The sequence below is a fragment of the Bubalus bubalis genome, chromosome 15 (genome assembly GCF_019923935.1).
Source record: "Bubalus bubalis isolate 160015118507 breed Murrah chromosome 15, NDDB_SH_1, whole genome shotgun sequence".
Classification (NCBI taxonomy): Eukaryota; Metazoa; Chordata; class Mammalia; order Artiodactyla; family Bovidae; genus Bubalus; species Bubalus bubalis.
Window position 1 is genome coordinate 38,265,068 of NC_059171.1, and position 15,275 is coordinate 38,280,342.

Sequence of the window (15,275 nt, forward strand, 5' to 3'; positions counted from 1 at the left end):
ATTTGCTCCACTCTGTATGTTCGATCTTTTGGAATCAGAGAGCAGTGAATCACTTTTAAGTTGTGAATGACTGCTCCAGAAAGCAAACAGACCCTCACGGCCCTCACTGTTATGCCTGTTGCCAGTCTCCAGGCTGACTTAATTCCTAACCCACTAATTTTGAGCAGAGAAGTGCCTTCTGTAAGAAGAACTGCTGCTCCAGAAATAGACCCATCTGTTAGAAGTGCTGGGGAGGGCAGTGCTAAGAAAAGCCGCTCGGGGTCACACCGTGTGGATCTCAGGGTGATGCCACAGCATCGCCCGCCAGAGTCAGAGAGCTGATTGACCTCGGGGAGGATCCGGGTAAAGACGGGAGATCTAGGCAATTTAATGACAGCATCTTAGAATAGTCTGCCAGGCAGTGTGTGGTCCAGGAGCACGAAGGACTTCAAAAATCATCAAGCCCAAGCTCAACCTTTCCAAGTTACAGGACTGCTTGGATCATGTCTGGAAATGTACAGATGTCCCCAAAGATGAGATGCACTTTTAGAATTCACTGATGGAGAAAATTTAATGATTAGGGATTTCTATTAATTAAGGAATACTTTAGTTTGTGGTTTTAGACATCATTTAAAATTGACTCCGTAGTTAGGTATCATGTCCACACAATCAAACGAACCCACTTTAAACATATCATTCAGTGAGTTTTAACTAATGTTTCCACATGAGTAATCACCACTCTGATCCAGGCCAGCAGTTCTTGTGTCCTCTGGAGTCAAATGCTGCCCCCCAACTCAGACAGGCAGCCCTGATTCTGTCACCAGAGATTAATTTTGCCTGTTGTAAATGGAATCAGACAGTGTGCACTTTTTGGAGTACAAAGTACCAAGTGTGGGCAACAGCAACTCTCATTCATTTCTCTTAGGACTGTAAAATGGTACAACCCCTTTGTAAAGCAGTTTGGCAGTTTCTTATAAAGTTAAGGATATACTCACCATATGACCCAGTAATTCCACTCTCAGATATTTACCTAAGAGATAAGAAAGCATGTCCACAAGAACACTTGTAGACAAGTTTCATAGACGTTGTATTCATTGTCCCCCCAGACTAGAGACCTGTTTCCATAAACAGGGAAGTGGATAAATAATTTCTGGTACATATACACAACGGAATTCTGTACCGCAGTAAAAGGGAACTAATGACTGAAGTATGAAATGGGGTGAAGCTCAAAAAAAAATATGCTCAAACATAGACACCAGATACATGAGAATATGTTCTGTATTATTCCATTTACAGAAATCTTTTTGTTGTTTTTAAATTTTATGTATTCACACAGCATCCATAAATGGCACATAGGTGGGAAATGTTTAATCCCTGCTTAATACATATTTGAATTTACCTATACAACTCATGGATCCGAAGTTACTAATCTTGTTCAGTGTTCTCATTTTACAAATAAAGAAAGAAAGCCCCAAACTAGTGAGACGACATGTACAAGGCTGCTGTCCCAGTAAAGAACTGGAATGCCTACAACTTCTAACAGTTATTGATTGTTTTAAAGACATTATTTGTCAGTCTTTTGGAACCTGCTGAGGGTCTGAGTGGACTTCTCGATCCTGAAAGAGTGACTGGAGCCTCTGCCAAAGCTTTGGGTTCCCGGGAGACAGGCTGAGGAAACCTGTGTGATGCCACACGCTCACCTGTGCAGAATAACTGGACTGTCTTCTCTCTGGGAAGTTTGGATGCATGAATATCAATCCATCCTTTATCCCAACAATCACACACACACCAATTGCCAAATAAAGGCACTTGGCATTAACCCCAGGCTGCTATCTGGTAAACCAGTCATGTGATGCTTAAAGTCCTACATATGTACCTTCTGGAATATAGCTGGAATTGAACTTATCCCTGGCATTTTGTATAGGTCACAATCCAGCCATGTGTGCACACTTGTAACTGAAGGTGTGCCACAGCAGTGGCCACAGGACTGGAAAAGGTCAGTTTTTATTCCAGTCCCAAAGAAAGGCAATGCCAAAGAATGTTCAAACCACCGCACAATTGGACTCATCTTACACGCTAGCAAAGTAATGCTCGAAATTCTCCAAGCCAGGCTTCAACAGTACGTGAACTGTGAACTTCCAGATATTCAAGCTGGTTTTAGAAAAGGCACAGGAACCATAGATAAAATTGCCAACATCTACTGAATCATCAAAAAAGCAAGAGAGTTCCAGAAAAACATCTGTTTCTGCTTTATTGACCATGTCAAAGCTTTTGACTGTATGGGTCACAACAAACTGGAAAATTCTGAAAGAGATGGGAATACCAGACCACCTGACCTGCCTCCTGAGAAATCTGTATGCAGGTCAGGAAGCAACAGTTAGAACTGGACATGGAACAACAGACTGGTTCCAAATAGGAAAAGGAGTATGTCAAGGCTGTATATTGTCACTCTGTTTATTTAACTTATATGCAGAGTACATCATGAGAAACGCTGGACTGGAAGAAACACAAGCTGGAATCAAGATTGCCAGGAGAAATATCAATAACCTCAGATATGCAGATGACACCACCCTTATGGCAGAAAGTGAAGAGGAACTAAAGAGCCTCTTGATGAAATTGAAAGAGGAGAGTGAAAAAGTTGGCTTAAAGCTCAACGTTCAGAAAACTAAAATCATGGCATCTGGTCCCATCACTTCATGGGAAATAGATGGGGAAACAGTGAAAACAGTGTCAGACTTTATTTTTGGGGGCTCCAAAATCACTGCAGATGGTGATTGCAGCCATGAAATTAAAAGATGCTTACTCCTTGGAAAGAAAATTATGACCAACCTAGACAGCATATTAAAAAGCAGAGACATTACTTTGTCAACAAAGGTCCGTCTAGTGAAGACTATGGTTTTTCCAGTGGTCATGTATGGATGTGAGTGTTGGACTATAAAGAAAGCTGAGTGCTGAAGAATTGATGTTTTTGAACTGTGTTGTTGGAGAAGACTTTTGAAAGCCCCTTGGACTGCAAGGAGATCCAACCAGTCCATTCTAAAGGAGACCAGTCCTGAATATTCACTGGAACGACTGGTGTTGAATCTGAAACTCCAGTACTTTGGCCACCTGATGGGAAGAACTCATTGGAAATGACCCTGATGCTGGGAAAGATTGAAGGAGGGAGGAGAAGGGGGCGACAGAGGATGAGATGGTTGGATGGCATCACCGACTCTATGGACATGAGTTTGGGTAAACTCTGGGAGTTGGTAATGGACAGGGAGGCCTGGTGTGCTGCAGTCCATGGGGTCTCAAAGAGTCGGACATGACTGAGTGACTGAACTGAACTGAACTGAAGGTGACTTCAGAAGTCATCTTATCAGTCCTGTGTACCAGTCTGGGTTCAATCAGGAAAATAGAAGCCACTCCATGTATCCTAAGTATGAAATAAGTCAAAACCAGCATGAAGCTTGCCATGGAGAGGGAAGCAGAGAAAAGATGAAGGAAGACTTGGCCAAAGATCTCAGCCTATTGCTCCAGAGCAGTTGATATCAGAGACATTCTGGGAGCTGCCACAAAGGTGATGAATCTCCAGGAAGTTCTCTCCAACCATCGTAGCCCACAAGGCCAAAGCTGAGTGATTCAAAGAAGCAGTTCCTAGAAGCTGCTGCGAATGTTGCACTGAGCATGTGTGAGATTCCTTGAGTCTGCTTATAACTGCCAGGCTGTTGTTTAGTCACTAAGTCATGTTCAACTCTTTTGCAACCCCATGAACTATAGGCTGCCAACTCCTGTGTCCATGGGATTTCCCAGGCAAGAAACTGAAATGGGTTGCCATTTCCTTCTCTCCAGGGTGTGGAACCTGCGGCTCCTCCATTGGCAGGCAGGTTCTTTACTGCTGAGCATCCTGGGAAGCCCAACTGCCAGGAGCTTCAGCTAAACCAGGGAGATGCGTGGAGGACCATAGCTCGTTGAGGTTCCCAGCCAACAGTGGCCTCTCCCTACCTCGGACAACCCAGCTTGGTGAACATCTGCTGAAGCTGGGAAGAGAAGCCAGGGCTGAGGCACAGATGGTCATGTTCAGACTTGGCAGCTGCGACTCCGCCTGCCGCTTTGCTTAGTTTGGCTTCTTTGGGCGGCGAGCTTGGACCCATGCAGCAATCTGGGTGCTGTTTATTTAGCTATGTTTTCCTGTTCTCCTCCTCCCATGGCTGGCTTTCCTTTAGCGTAACAGGGAGTAGTTCTGTAGACAAAGGATTTCTTTCACTGGAAGTAATCAGGGTACTCTGAAAAGTACTTAACCACTATTTAAGGCAAGAGCCCCCAACCTCATAATCTAATTCCTAATGATCTGAATTGGAGCTGTGGTACTAATAATACAAATAAAGTCCACAATAAGTGTAATGCACTTCATTCATTCCAAAACAACCCCCCAACCCCAGTCCATGAAAAAATTGTCTTCCACGAAACTGGTCTTTGGTACCAAAAAAGGTTGCTTGAGTGCTTAATCACTCAGTCATGTCTGGCTCTTTTAGACCCTATGGACTGTAGCCTGCCAGGCTCCTCTGTCCATGGGATTTTCCCTCCATGAGTACAGGAGTGGGTTGCCATGCCCTCCTCCAAGGGATCTTCCCAATCCAGGGGTCAAACTGCATCTTCTGCATTGTAGGTAGATTTTTTTCACCACTGAGCCACTGAGAAAGCCCACCAGAAAGGTTGGGGACCACTGATTTAAGAGACCTTATGGTCTGACATACCTTCACCTAGGTAGAAAGAAGTCACTTGATTGCATTAAAGTTGAGGTGCTTGTGCTAGTCTAATTGTATTCTCTAAAAATTAATCAAGCAAGTATTAATATTATAGGTTGACTTCTATTTTAATTTCAAGTAGGGTAATTTTTATATTTTGCATCGACAACTCAATGGATGTGACTTTGAGCAAGCTCTGGGAGATAGTGAAGGCCAGAGGAGCCTGGCATGCTGCAGTCCATGGGGTTGCAAAGAGTCAGACACGATGGAGCAACTGAACAACAACGCAATTTCTATGTTTGGAAATTAATGTAAAAATAAGATACCCCTCCCCAATATTTCCACCATGCAATAATACATTTTTATTTGTTTTACATACCCCCCAAAATATATAATGTTGTTTATGTTCTTTTATAACCTACTTTTTCCCCATTTCAATCCAGGTCCTCAGGGAAGTTGATGGTGTTCTCAGATGGGGTAACTGAGAAGAGTTTAATAAAGAGGCTCTTTATAAAGGAGTAAATAGGGCTAGAAGAAATCAGAAGGGATGATGCAGTATCCCATGGGCAAAAGAGAAGCAAGAAGGAATAAAATTGATCATTTTTCTTCATATCCATTACCTAATTTTCTTTGGGCAACAGATTTCTTTAGAGCCCTTAGTATGAGCCCAGAAAATTATGAATATAAGTAAAGAATCCACCTGCAATGCAGGAGACCCTGGTTCAATTCCTAGGTCAGGAAGATCCCCTGGAAAAGGGATAGGCTACCCACTCCAGTATTCTTGGGCTTCCTTGGTGACTCAGTTGGTAAAGAATCCACCGGCAGTGCAGGAGACCTGGGTTCAATCCCTGGTTTGGGAAGATCCCCTGGAAACCCACTCCATTATTCTTGCCTGGAGAATCCGCATGGACGGAGGAGCCTGGTGGGCAATAGTCCATGGGGTGGCAAAGAGTCAGATGTGACTGACCGACTAAGTACACAGCACAAGCACTTGTAATTGGTAGTTCTCCAAAATCCAAGGGATTTAGAGAGGATATTGGTCAGCTTCATTGTATGTGGAGGGTTTGACACCTCTGAATCAGCTAGTTCCTTCTAAGGAAAGGAGTTATACCAATGACATTTATTTTTCTATCATCAGTCCCAGGCTTTATTAATCAATTCAAGAAGCAAATGCTTGACATGTTATTGCAAGAACCAGGAACGGGAGTTTTATCAATAATACTTGTTATGGGACAGAAATGCCAGTGTGATTGTCATTTCCCTAAACAGTTGGCAATTTGACCCTTTAAGAAATTCCTAAGATGTAGGAGGAATTTGGCTCTGCATGTTGTATAATACTATTATATTAATTTCAAAAGACTATTAATAACTGACTAATTGTTGCACATGCATGCATGTGAAGTCCATTCAGTTGTGTCCAACTCTTTGCAACTCTATGGGCTGTAGCCTGTCAGGCTCCTACATCCATGGGATTCTCCAGGCAAGAATACTGGAGTGGGTTGCCATGCCTTCCTCCAGGGGATCTTCCAGACCCAGGGATCAAACCTACATTTCTCACGTCTCCTGAATTGGCAGGCAGGTCCCCACTGGCACCACCTGGGAACATCAAGTGATACTAAGTCACATATTCCTTCTTAAGCCACTTTCTGCTATTTGTGCTGGTAATACCGCCCTATCTTGATTACCACTACTGCCCACACCCTTTCTCTCTGTCTTTTCCTTCTCAGTCTCCTACATGAAATACTGGATCTGCAGTATGCTGGGCCTTCTAATTGTCTCTAGCTGTATTTCCCCCTAGATGGTCTCATCTAGATCTGTTTTAAGAATTCCTTCAGGTTCTGACTCCAAATGTATATCTCTAGACCTGACTTCTTCTCAGTTTCAGGCTCATAGATCCATTGTCCTACTTGCCAGTAGGTATCTCAAAATGAATGTATCCCAAAGAGAACCACAACTCCCCTCGCTACAGAACTCATCTTTAATGCCATCCCTTTTAACATTCCTCATGCTCAACCCAACAACAGGTTCTGTTGGATCTCCCTCCCAAATGGACCCTGACTGTGCCTACTTATCTCTGTTCTCACGGCCCAAGCCTTCTTCAAGCCGCCATCTTTTCTAACCTGCAGTAGCACCACACTGGTGACCTTATTTTTCCTCCCAGAACAGAACAGAGTGAGCTTGTCTTTTCTTTTTGGCCATACCACACAGCTTGTTGGATCTTAGTTCCCCAGCCAGGGATCTGACTCACACCCCCTGCACTGGAACCATGGAGTCTTAACCACACTGGACCACTAGGGAAGTCCAAGAGTAAAGTTTTCTTAAAATCTAAATCATATAATATCACTCCCCAACTTCAACCCCTTCAGCAGCTTCTTTATTTTGGAATAAAGTCCAGATTCCTTACCCTTACCTACAAGACCCTGCATAATCCTCCTTGCCTCCATGGCCCTCCTTGCCTCTTCACATGATCTCAAACAGATCACACCATCTCTCCTTTCCCTCCAAACTAACTGTTCCTTTCTGGCCCTACAGTATGTCAAGTTCTTCTGCATCTTCACAGCTCTCATTAACTCTTCCTTCTACCTGGAAAACCCTAGCTCATAGCATGGTTGGCTCCTTTTCCAGCCTTCAGGTCCCAGCTCACAAGTCACCTTCTAGAGGCTTCGTCTGACCTAGTGTTTCCCATCCCCATTTCCAGAAACATTACCATACCTGAAACAGTCATCATTTGTGATCATTTCTGTCTCTCCCCCATTAGAATGTAAGTTCCTGAACAACAGCTTCTTTTCTTTCCATCATAGCCACTGGAATATTCCTTGCTAAGTAGCTATTTAGTTTAATGAATAAAGGAATACCATCAGCAAGAAGGCTTGGAATGAATGAAAAAGTGCTTTCATCTATCTTGACTTCATTTCCAGATGGATATTTGGACTCTCAGATACCTGTAATTTTGGTTTGAGTCATTAATTCCCTTAAGTGGAAGATATTTTTTAATAGAACAACTTCATTGTTTGAAAAATGAGCAGAAAGCACTCATAGGGTGAGGATTTATTCATTAATATTGTCATTATCTGTTCTGAATTAAAAAAAAAAAATCAAGCCAAATTCTTTTTTGTGAACCTTGGGGCTGGAGTAGGGGGGAGGGAAGGTTTTAAATTCTCCCCCTTTGGTTCATCTTCCATCTCATGCATTTGGATCAGTGGCTCAAGAAGATCAGGGAGCCTGAAATTTGTGAATGGTCTCCTTAGAATAAACACCAGCTCTTCATGATAGTGTACTTTAAAGTGTCCTAATTCTGTCTCTGCTTCTCAGCTCCCCTCACATCCCTCTCTCTGTTTCTGCTCCAGCTCTTTGCTGCTGCAGCTCCTAGAGCTCAGTACTGCTCATTGCAGCAGGAAGCATGGGCAAGCTGTCCACAGTGCCTGGGAGCTGCAGTAGGAATGGCTAGGTTGCAGTGTCAGGAAGGCCAGCCACCTGGGACCTCTGGGAACCCCAGGCCCCTGGGCTCACGAAGCTCACAGGAGGCGTGGGCTCCTTCTTGCTGTCACTAATCTATCCATTGCAACGGACTGTAGCCATGTGCCACTGTGCTGTGTCTTCAACTTGCCACCCCGAAAGTGATCATTCCCAGCACACAGGATACTCCTCACTTCTGCAAGTTTCTAGGTATTTTGTTTCAATTGAGAAAGATTTAGGTGGGGGTGACTGGCTGAATCAGGATACTAATTCCATCATAATAGCCAGTGAGTCATCCTCTAAATGTGTAAATGATGGCTTTCTAGAACAGGGCTTGAGAGCAGAAATCCTACTAGACTTGTAAACAAACCTACAGCAATTCCGTCAGTTCAGGGAAGGTGTCATTGTTTATTGGTCAGGGGAGGCTTACGGTTGAAACAACCCATTTCCAAACTTCAGTGGCTTAACTCCATAAAGGATTTCTCATGTCACAATCCAATCAGGTCAGCAGGAGTGATGAAGGGGTGTTTCTACTCTACACATTCTCCAGGGACCCAGGCCCCTTCCTCCCAGTGCAGAGATTCTTAACTTGGAGTCCACAAGTCCCATAAAGGGAGTGGAAAGAATTCAGGGAGTCTATGAAATTAGATGGGAGAAAAAGTATATCTTTATTTTCATTAATGTTTTAACTATAATTTAGCATTTCCTACAATTATGATTGGAGACATCAAACCACAATAGTATTAGTGCCTCCTGTGACTTTTCTACCAATACGAAACACGGATGTTTTCATATCACCTTACAATCTTAGCAGATATCATGAAATGTCATTTATGTACAATGCTACTTTGAAATTATGGTAGTTACTAAATTCACTTAAAGATCTTATTAGTTTATGTGTTAAAGGGTATATATATTACCACTTCACAAAATTTTTTAATATTTTTATAAGTATTTCAGCACACTCACAGTGTTTTTAATCCTGTGTATTTTATTTTGAACATTATTAATAAAAACATTACTTTAAGAAGGGGTTCATAGAATTTAGCAGACTGCCAAAAGAATTCATAGCCAACAAAAGATTAAAAATCCCTAAAGTACAAGTTCTGACTGTATAGCAGAGGGAACTATATTCAATATCCTATGATAAACCATAATGGAAAAGAATATAGAAAAGAATGTATAGCTGAATCATTTTGCTGTACAGCAGCATTAACACAACATTGTAAATCAACTATACTTCCATTTTAAAAATATTTTTTTAAAAATTCCTGAGGCACTACTGTCCCCTAAGTCCTTGGGTATCCCCTACCTCTAATCAGCGAAACAGGCTGGAGTGACATTGACAAGTAGTTTAGGGACAAGGCTTAGAAGGAATGTATGGCACTTCTGCCCTTATTCCATTGGCCGTAGTTCAGTCACATGACTTCACCTAACTTCAAAGGGGGCTGGGAAATGAAGTCTAGCTGTGTTCCCAGGAGGAATCAAGGATGGGGCTTGGTGAGCACATGGGAGAAAACTCACTCCCTGTCAAATTCACTCCAGGAAGTATATCATAATAAGATCATAATGGCTGCCATTGGTTGAATAATTACTCCTGTCAGTATTGTGCTAAACGATTTTGCTTTCGTGACCCTATTTAATCATCATAATAACCCTATGAGACAGGTACTATTGTTCTTACTTGATAAATAAGAAAACTAGAACTTGAGAGAGTAAGTCCAAAATCAGTGCTCTCAATCACTTTGCTGGACTGTTTTGGAAAACTTCTAAGATCCTTATAGGAGAAGATAGATTTGTGTCCTGGTGGAGAGAGTAGTTCCAGGAGCCAGACTTCCAAAATTCACATTCTGGTTTTGCTCGAAGCTGGCTCCATTGACTAGGCATGTTTTACTGAAGCTTTCCATGAATCTGTAAAATGGTGATGATAATAGTATTCATCTTTTAGGATTAAATGAGATAAACTCTTAGACTAGCACTTGGCACATAGTAAGTGCTCAATGAATATTCTAAAATTCACTGTCATTAATGCCGGGTTTCCCTCGTGGCTCAGATGATAAAGAACCCACCTGGAATGCAGGAGACCTGAGTTCCATCCCTGGGTTGGGAAGATTCCCTGGGGAAGGGCATGGCAGCCCATTCTAGTATTCTTGCCTGGAGAATCTCCATGGACAGGGGAGCCTGGTGGGCTACAGTCCATGGGATCGTGAAGAGTTGGACATGACTGAGCGACTAAGCACAGCACAATGCCTGAAAGACACTGTAACCACCTTAAAAAAAAGTGAACTAATGGGGTGGGAGGGAGGTTCAAGAGGGAGCAGATATATATATACCTGTGGCTGATTCATGTTGATGTATGGCAGACACCAATGCAATATTGTAAATCAATTATCCCTCGATTAAAAATAACTTTTTTAAAAAGTAAACTAAATGTTCCAGCAGGGCTCGGTATTTAAGAAGGAAGCAAGAAAATCTCTGAGGTCACTAAGATCCTCACCTGGGGGGTTTCCTAGAATGGTGTGCTGAGTTATAGTCAAGAGACTGGGAAGCTGTTATGTTGATGGGTTAGTTTTCATTTTAATGTAACCTTGTCTTCCCTTTCTAGAACTCCATGAAGGTGATGTTCAAATGCCTCTGGAAGAACTGTGGGAAGGTTCTGAGTACTGCAGTGGGTATCCAGAAGCACATCCGGACCATTCATCTCGGGTAAGGAGCCCTCTCTTTGGAGCTGGGTGTATCTCCATCAAGTTCAGTCCAGGACCACCTACACTCAGAATTACACTTCTCATTGTGCCTTAAAAATTCTGAACACAGAAACAGAGACTGGGCCTGCGTGGTCTTCCTAATCACTCTGGAGATGGCCACTGCAGATAATACAGGCCAGTGTGGCAAGTGGAAAGAACATGGACTTAGAGCTGTGAAGCCTCCCTAATACACTCACCAAGTGATATTAAGCAAGCTGCTGCTTGAAGCCTCAGTTCCCTCTGAAAAAGAAACTCAGAATATCCGCCCTGCAGGGTCATGTGTGATGGTCAAAAATAAAATGTATGTAAGAGTGATTTGTAAAAGATGGAGCACCAGGGTAGGGTAGGGTAAGGAGTCCTTAGACCCCCTGAAAATGTTTGTAAAATTATATGTGCAATTTTTTTCCCCAGTGGAGTGTTAATGACTTTGTGCCTCAAAGGCAGACATAGCCTGAAAAGGGTTTAAGAACCACAGTGACAATCAGTCTTGCTATTCTTATGAAGCCTGATGACCTGCTCTATCCTTTTCTGTTGCCCAAATAAGTCCTTTATTTGTACAACAGACACATTTCCCTGTGTTATACAAAACCTTTCTAAGGAAAGATAAAACGAAGTTTTGCGCAGCAGGGATTAGGGGCCACTCTAGAAGGGCTGTGGTGGTACAGCCTCTTGTTCTTTAGTCTGTGGGTCTTTCTTGTCCAGGGATGTGGAACTAAGAAGGGATCTCGAAAAGCTGTAAGTGATAAACAGTGTGCACAAGGCAAAGCCAGACACATGACTGAGCCCCCAAATGCTTGGACACAGAGGGGTCCTTTCAAAAAGATGTTGTTGGTGTTCATTCGCTAAGTCATGTCTCTTTGCAGCCTCATGGACTGCAGAATACCAGGCTTCCCTTCTTCCTGAGTTGACTCAAACTCATGTCCATTGAGTTGGTGATACCACCCAACCATCTCGTCCTCTGTCACCCCCTTCTCCTCTTGCCTTTGATATTTTGCAGCATCAGGGTTGTCTTCAATGAATCAGCTCTTCGCATCAGGTGGCCAAAGAATTGTAGCCTCAACTTCAATGTCAGTCCTTCCAATGAATATTCAGGGTTGATTTCCTTCAGGATTGACTTCTTGGATCTCCTTTCTGTGACTGCTGAGAAATAAGCACTACAGGCACTTGGCCCAGCCAAGGATAAATTTAGGCAAGGCATCATCCATAAAAAGTGATAGAAAAAGAAAACAAGAACGGGTTCCAAGGTGATTTTGCTGATTCCTGTGGGTGGGCTCCTGCCATGGCTGGAGAGAAGCAGGAATCCAGCTCCCTCACCCATAGGCTGGGGATACTGGGGACATAGCCAGACCTTTCCAGGGCATGGCATGTGAAAAATCACCAAGCACCATGGTCATGGCCCAGCAAAGCAGGGCTTCCGCTCCACTAGCCAGAGGGTCCACTCCACCCTCCAAGAAACCCCACACAGAATCCACTCCTTCAGGGAAGGACACCCCACGGTGTCTTCCCTCAACTCTCACCATCAGGACAGCTCACAGTGTAAATACCTCAGTTAATTTGAACGTTTAGAAAGAGCTTTCTGAAGCTAGATTCAGGAGCTGCGGGTCTTTGTTTTAAAGTCCATCTCCCCCAAAAGTCAAATAATATTCAGCACCACACAGAAACACATACCCTATCTGTGTGTTTATAGACTGAGTGGCATCACATGATTTTCTTTAGCGCTTCCAGGGTGCTCTCCTGGTGGGTGAAATTCAAGTACAGCAGGCGCTGTATTTGCTCCCCTGGGATTCCCTTTTTACTCTGCATGCTTCACATGGCCTTGATGAGTTAGAATCCCCATCTCTGCCAGCCACTACCCAGGAATGTGCCTGGGAGCCTATAGGAGGATGGGGCAGTTTTTAATGAGTGTTGATTGGCTTGTGAAGAAGGGAGCTTAGCCCAAGCCCCAAAATACGTATCTTGCGTCTGATACAGCTGCAGTGCACACCACACCAGCATAAGAAGTGCTCCGTTTTTCTCGTAATTCTCACTCCGTTCTTACACACCAGGGGCTGATCCTGATTTATCCCCGTGTAGGACACACGATGTTCCCCAGGCCTGCGTGTCTATTAGTAGCACTCGGCAGCCGGTAGCGACTCGGCTCGCCCTTTCCTGGAGAGGAAGTGGGGACAGGAATAGAACAGATGCACATTCTTCGGCCCACTCTCTGGGGTCTTTGATGCTTTGCTTGTAGGAGAGCCAAGCCCTGCCTGACCTGATACGGAGCAGACACCTCCCTAGACGCCTCAGGCAGAGAGCTCAGGGGAAACAGAGCCAGGCTGGGAGAAGCCGCTGATCTGGCTGAACAGCAAGGCCCAGGAGAAAGGGAGATTTGTATTTTAGGTTCTGTGCAGGGATTGTCAGTGGGAAAAAAGTTTATTCTGAGTCAGTGCCCTGCTCCTGCCAGATATGGTCATGAAACTTGGAGATGCCCCAGGAAAGCAACATTTACAGATCCCATCCCATAAAACCAGCTGCAAGAATGTGCATCATTTCCCTAGAAATCCTCAAATCCAACAAATATTAGTTATTTGACAGGCTTCCCAGGAGGTCCAGTGGTAAAGAATCTGCCTACCAATGCAGGAGATGCAAGAGACGCTGCTTCGATCCCTGGGTCGGGAAGATCCCCTGGAGAAGGGCATGGCAACCCACTCCCGTATTCCTGCCTGGAAAATCCCATGGACAAAGGAGCCTGGTAGGCTACAGTTCATGGGATTGCAAAGAGTTGGACACGACTGAGCCCCCCCCCCCCCCCCACACACACACACCCTTGACAGTTATTTTCTTTTCCATAAAACTTACTGTGGAAAAACACAATTTTCTGTGTCTCAGAAGAACCTGTGGAAGCACCAGAAGATACTTTTCCTGATGATAGTAAACACTGAGTCTTTCTAGCATCAGCCTTATTTTTATTTAATAAACATTTAGTGCTTATTGATGCTTTTGAACTGTGGTGTTGGAGAAAACTCTTGAGAGTCCCTTGGACTGCAAGGAGATCCAACCAGTCCATTCTGAAGGAGATCAGCCCTGGGATTTCTTTGGAAGGAATGATGCTAAAGCTGAAACTCCAGTACTTTGGCCACCTCATGCAAAGAGTTGACTCATTGGAAAAGACTCTGATGCTGGGAGGGATTGGGGGCAGGAGGAGAAGGGGATGACAGAGGATGAGATGGCTGGATGGCATCACTGACTCGATGGACGTGAGTCTGGGTGAACTCCGGGAGTTGGTGATGGACAGGGAGGCCTGGCATGCTGTGATTCATGGGGTCGCAAAGAGTTGGACACCACTGAGCGACTGAACTGAACTGACACGTGAGTGCTCTACACCTCTAAATACTGTGTTTAGTAGGCTCCCGGTGGACACGGAAGGCCAGCTGTGCTATGCTGCTCTATTATAAGGGCACAGGCTGCTAAAATTACACAGGCAGCTGGGAGGTGTCAGGATTCGAACCCCGGCAATGTAACTCCAGAATTCATGTTGGTAATCACTGTGCTATAGCATCGGCTTCTTTCTTTCATTCATTCAGCATTTAACAGGCACCTACTGTGTGCCAGATGCACTGAAACATGTGGTATCTATTAAACAAAAATGAACAAGACACAGCCCTAAAGAATCTGTCTTAGGGAGGCGACAGAGGTTTAAAACAATTACAGAAATACACCAAATCATTAAATAAATAAAGTGAATTGAAATGAACACACTTCAAAGTAATTCCCTGGTGGCTCAGTTGGTAAAGAATCTGCCTACAATGCAGGAGACCTGGGTTCGATCCCTGGGTTCGATCCCTGGGTGGGAAAGGTCCCCTGGAGAAGGGAATGGCAACCCACTCCAGCATTCTTGGGCTTCCCTGGTGGCTCAGCTGGTAAAGAATCTGCCTACAATGTGGGAGACCTGGGTTCGATCCCTGGTTGGGGAGATCCCCTGGAGAAGGGAATGGCAACCCACTCCAGCATTCTTGAGCTTCCCTGGTGGCTCAGCTTGGGCTTCCCTGGTGGCTCAGGTGGTAAAGAATCTGCCTGCAATGTGGGAGACCTGAGTTTGATCCCCAGGTTGGGGAGATCCCCTGGAGAAGGGTACGTCTACCCACTCCAGTGCGACCGCCTGGAGAATTCCAGGGGATCGCAAAGAATCGGACACGCTGAGCGTCTTTCACTTCCACTTCTTCAAAGGGAGCTCAGAGGATTTAACTGTTTGAAGCTAAATCCTGATGCCTGTCCCTCAAAAGAAGTCCCCAGTGAGAGCTCAGGTCACTTGCGCCCCTACCCCTCGCCTGGCCACTGTCAACTGCTCCACAGCCTGCTCACTGACTCCTGTTCCTCTTGCCCTCCCATC

At 44.4% G+C, this 15,275-nt stretch overlaps 1 protein-coding gene across 3 annotated transcripts in view; it reads left to right on the top strand.

The window, feature by feature from the left end:
• The window catches only part of ZNF704 (zinc finger protein 704), a 258,230-nt gene that overhangs the window by 211,133 nt on the left and 31,822 nt on the right, over positions 1-15,275 (top strand). For all 3 annotated transcript variants that reach the window (XM_044928657.2, XM_044928658.2, XR_006544925.2), the window contains exon 5: positions 10,768-10,868. In XM_044928657.2, coding sequence (XP_044784592.1) covers positions 10,768-10,868 — 101 coding nt within the window. The remainder of the gene's footprint in view (positions 1-10,767; positions 10,869-15,275) is intronic.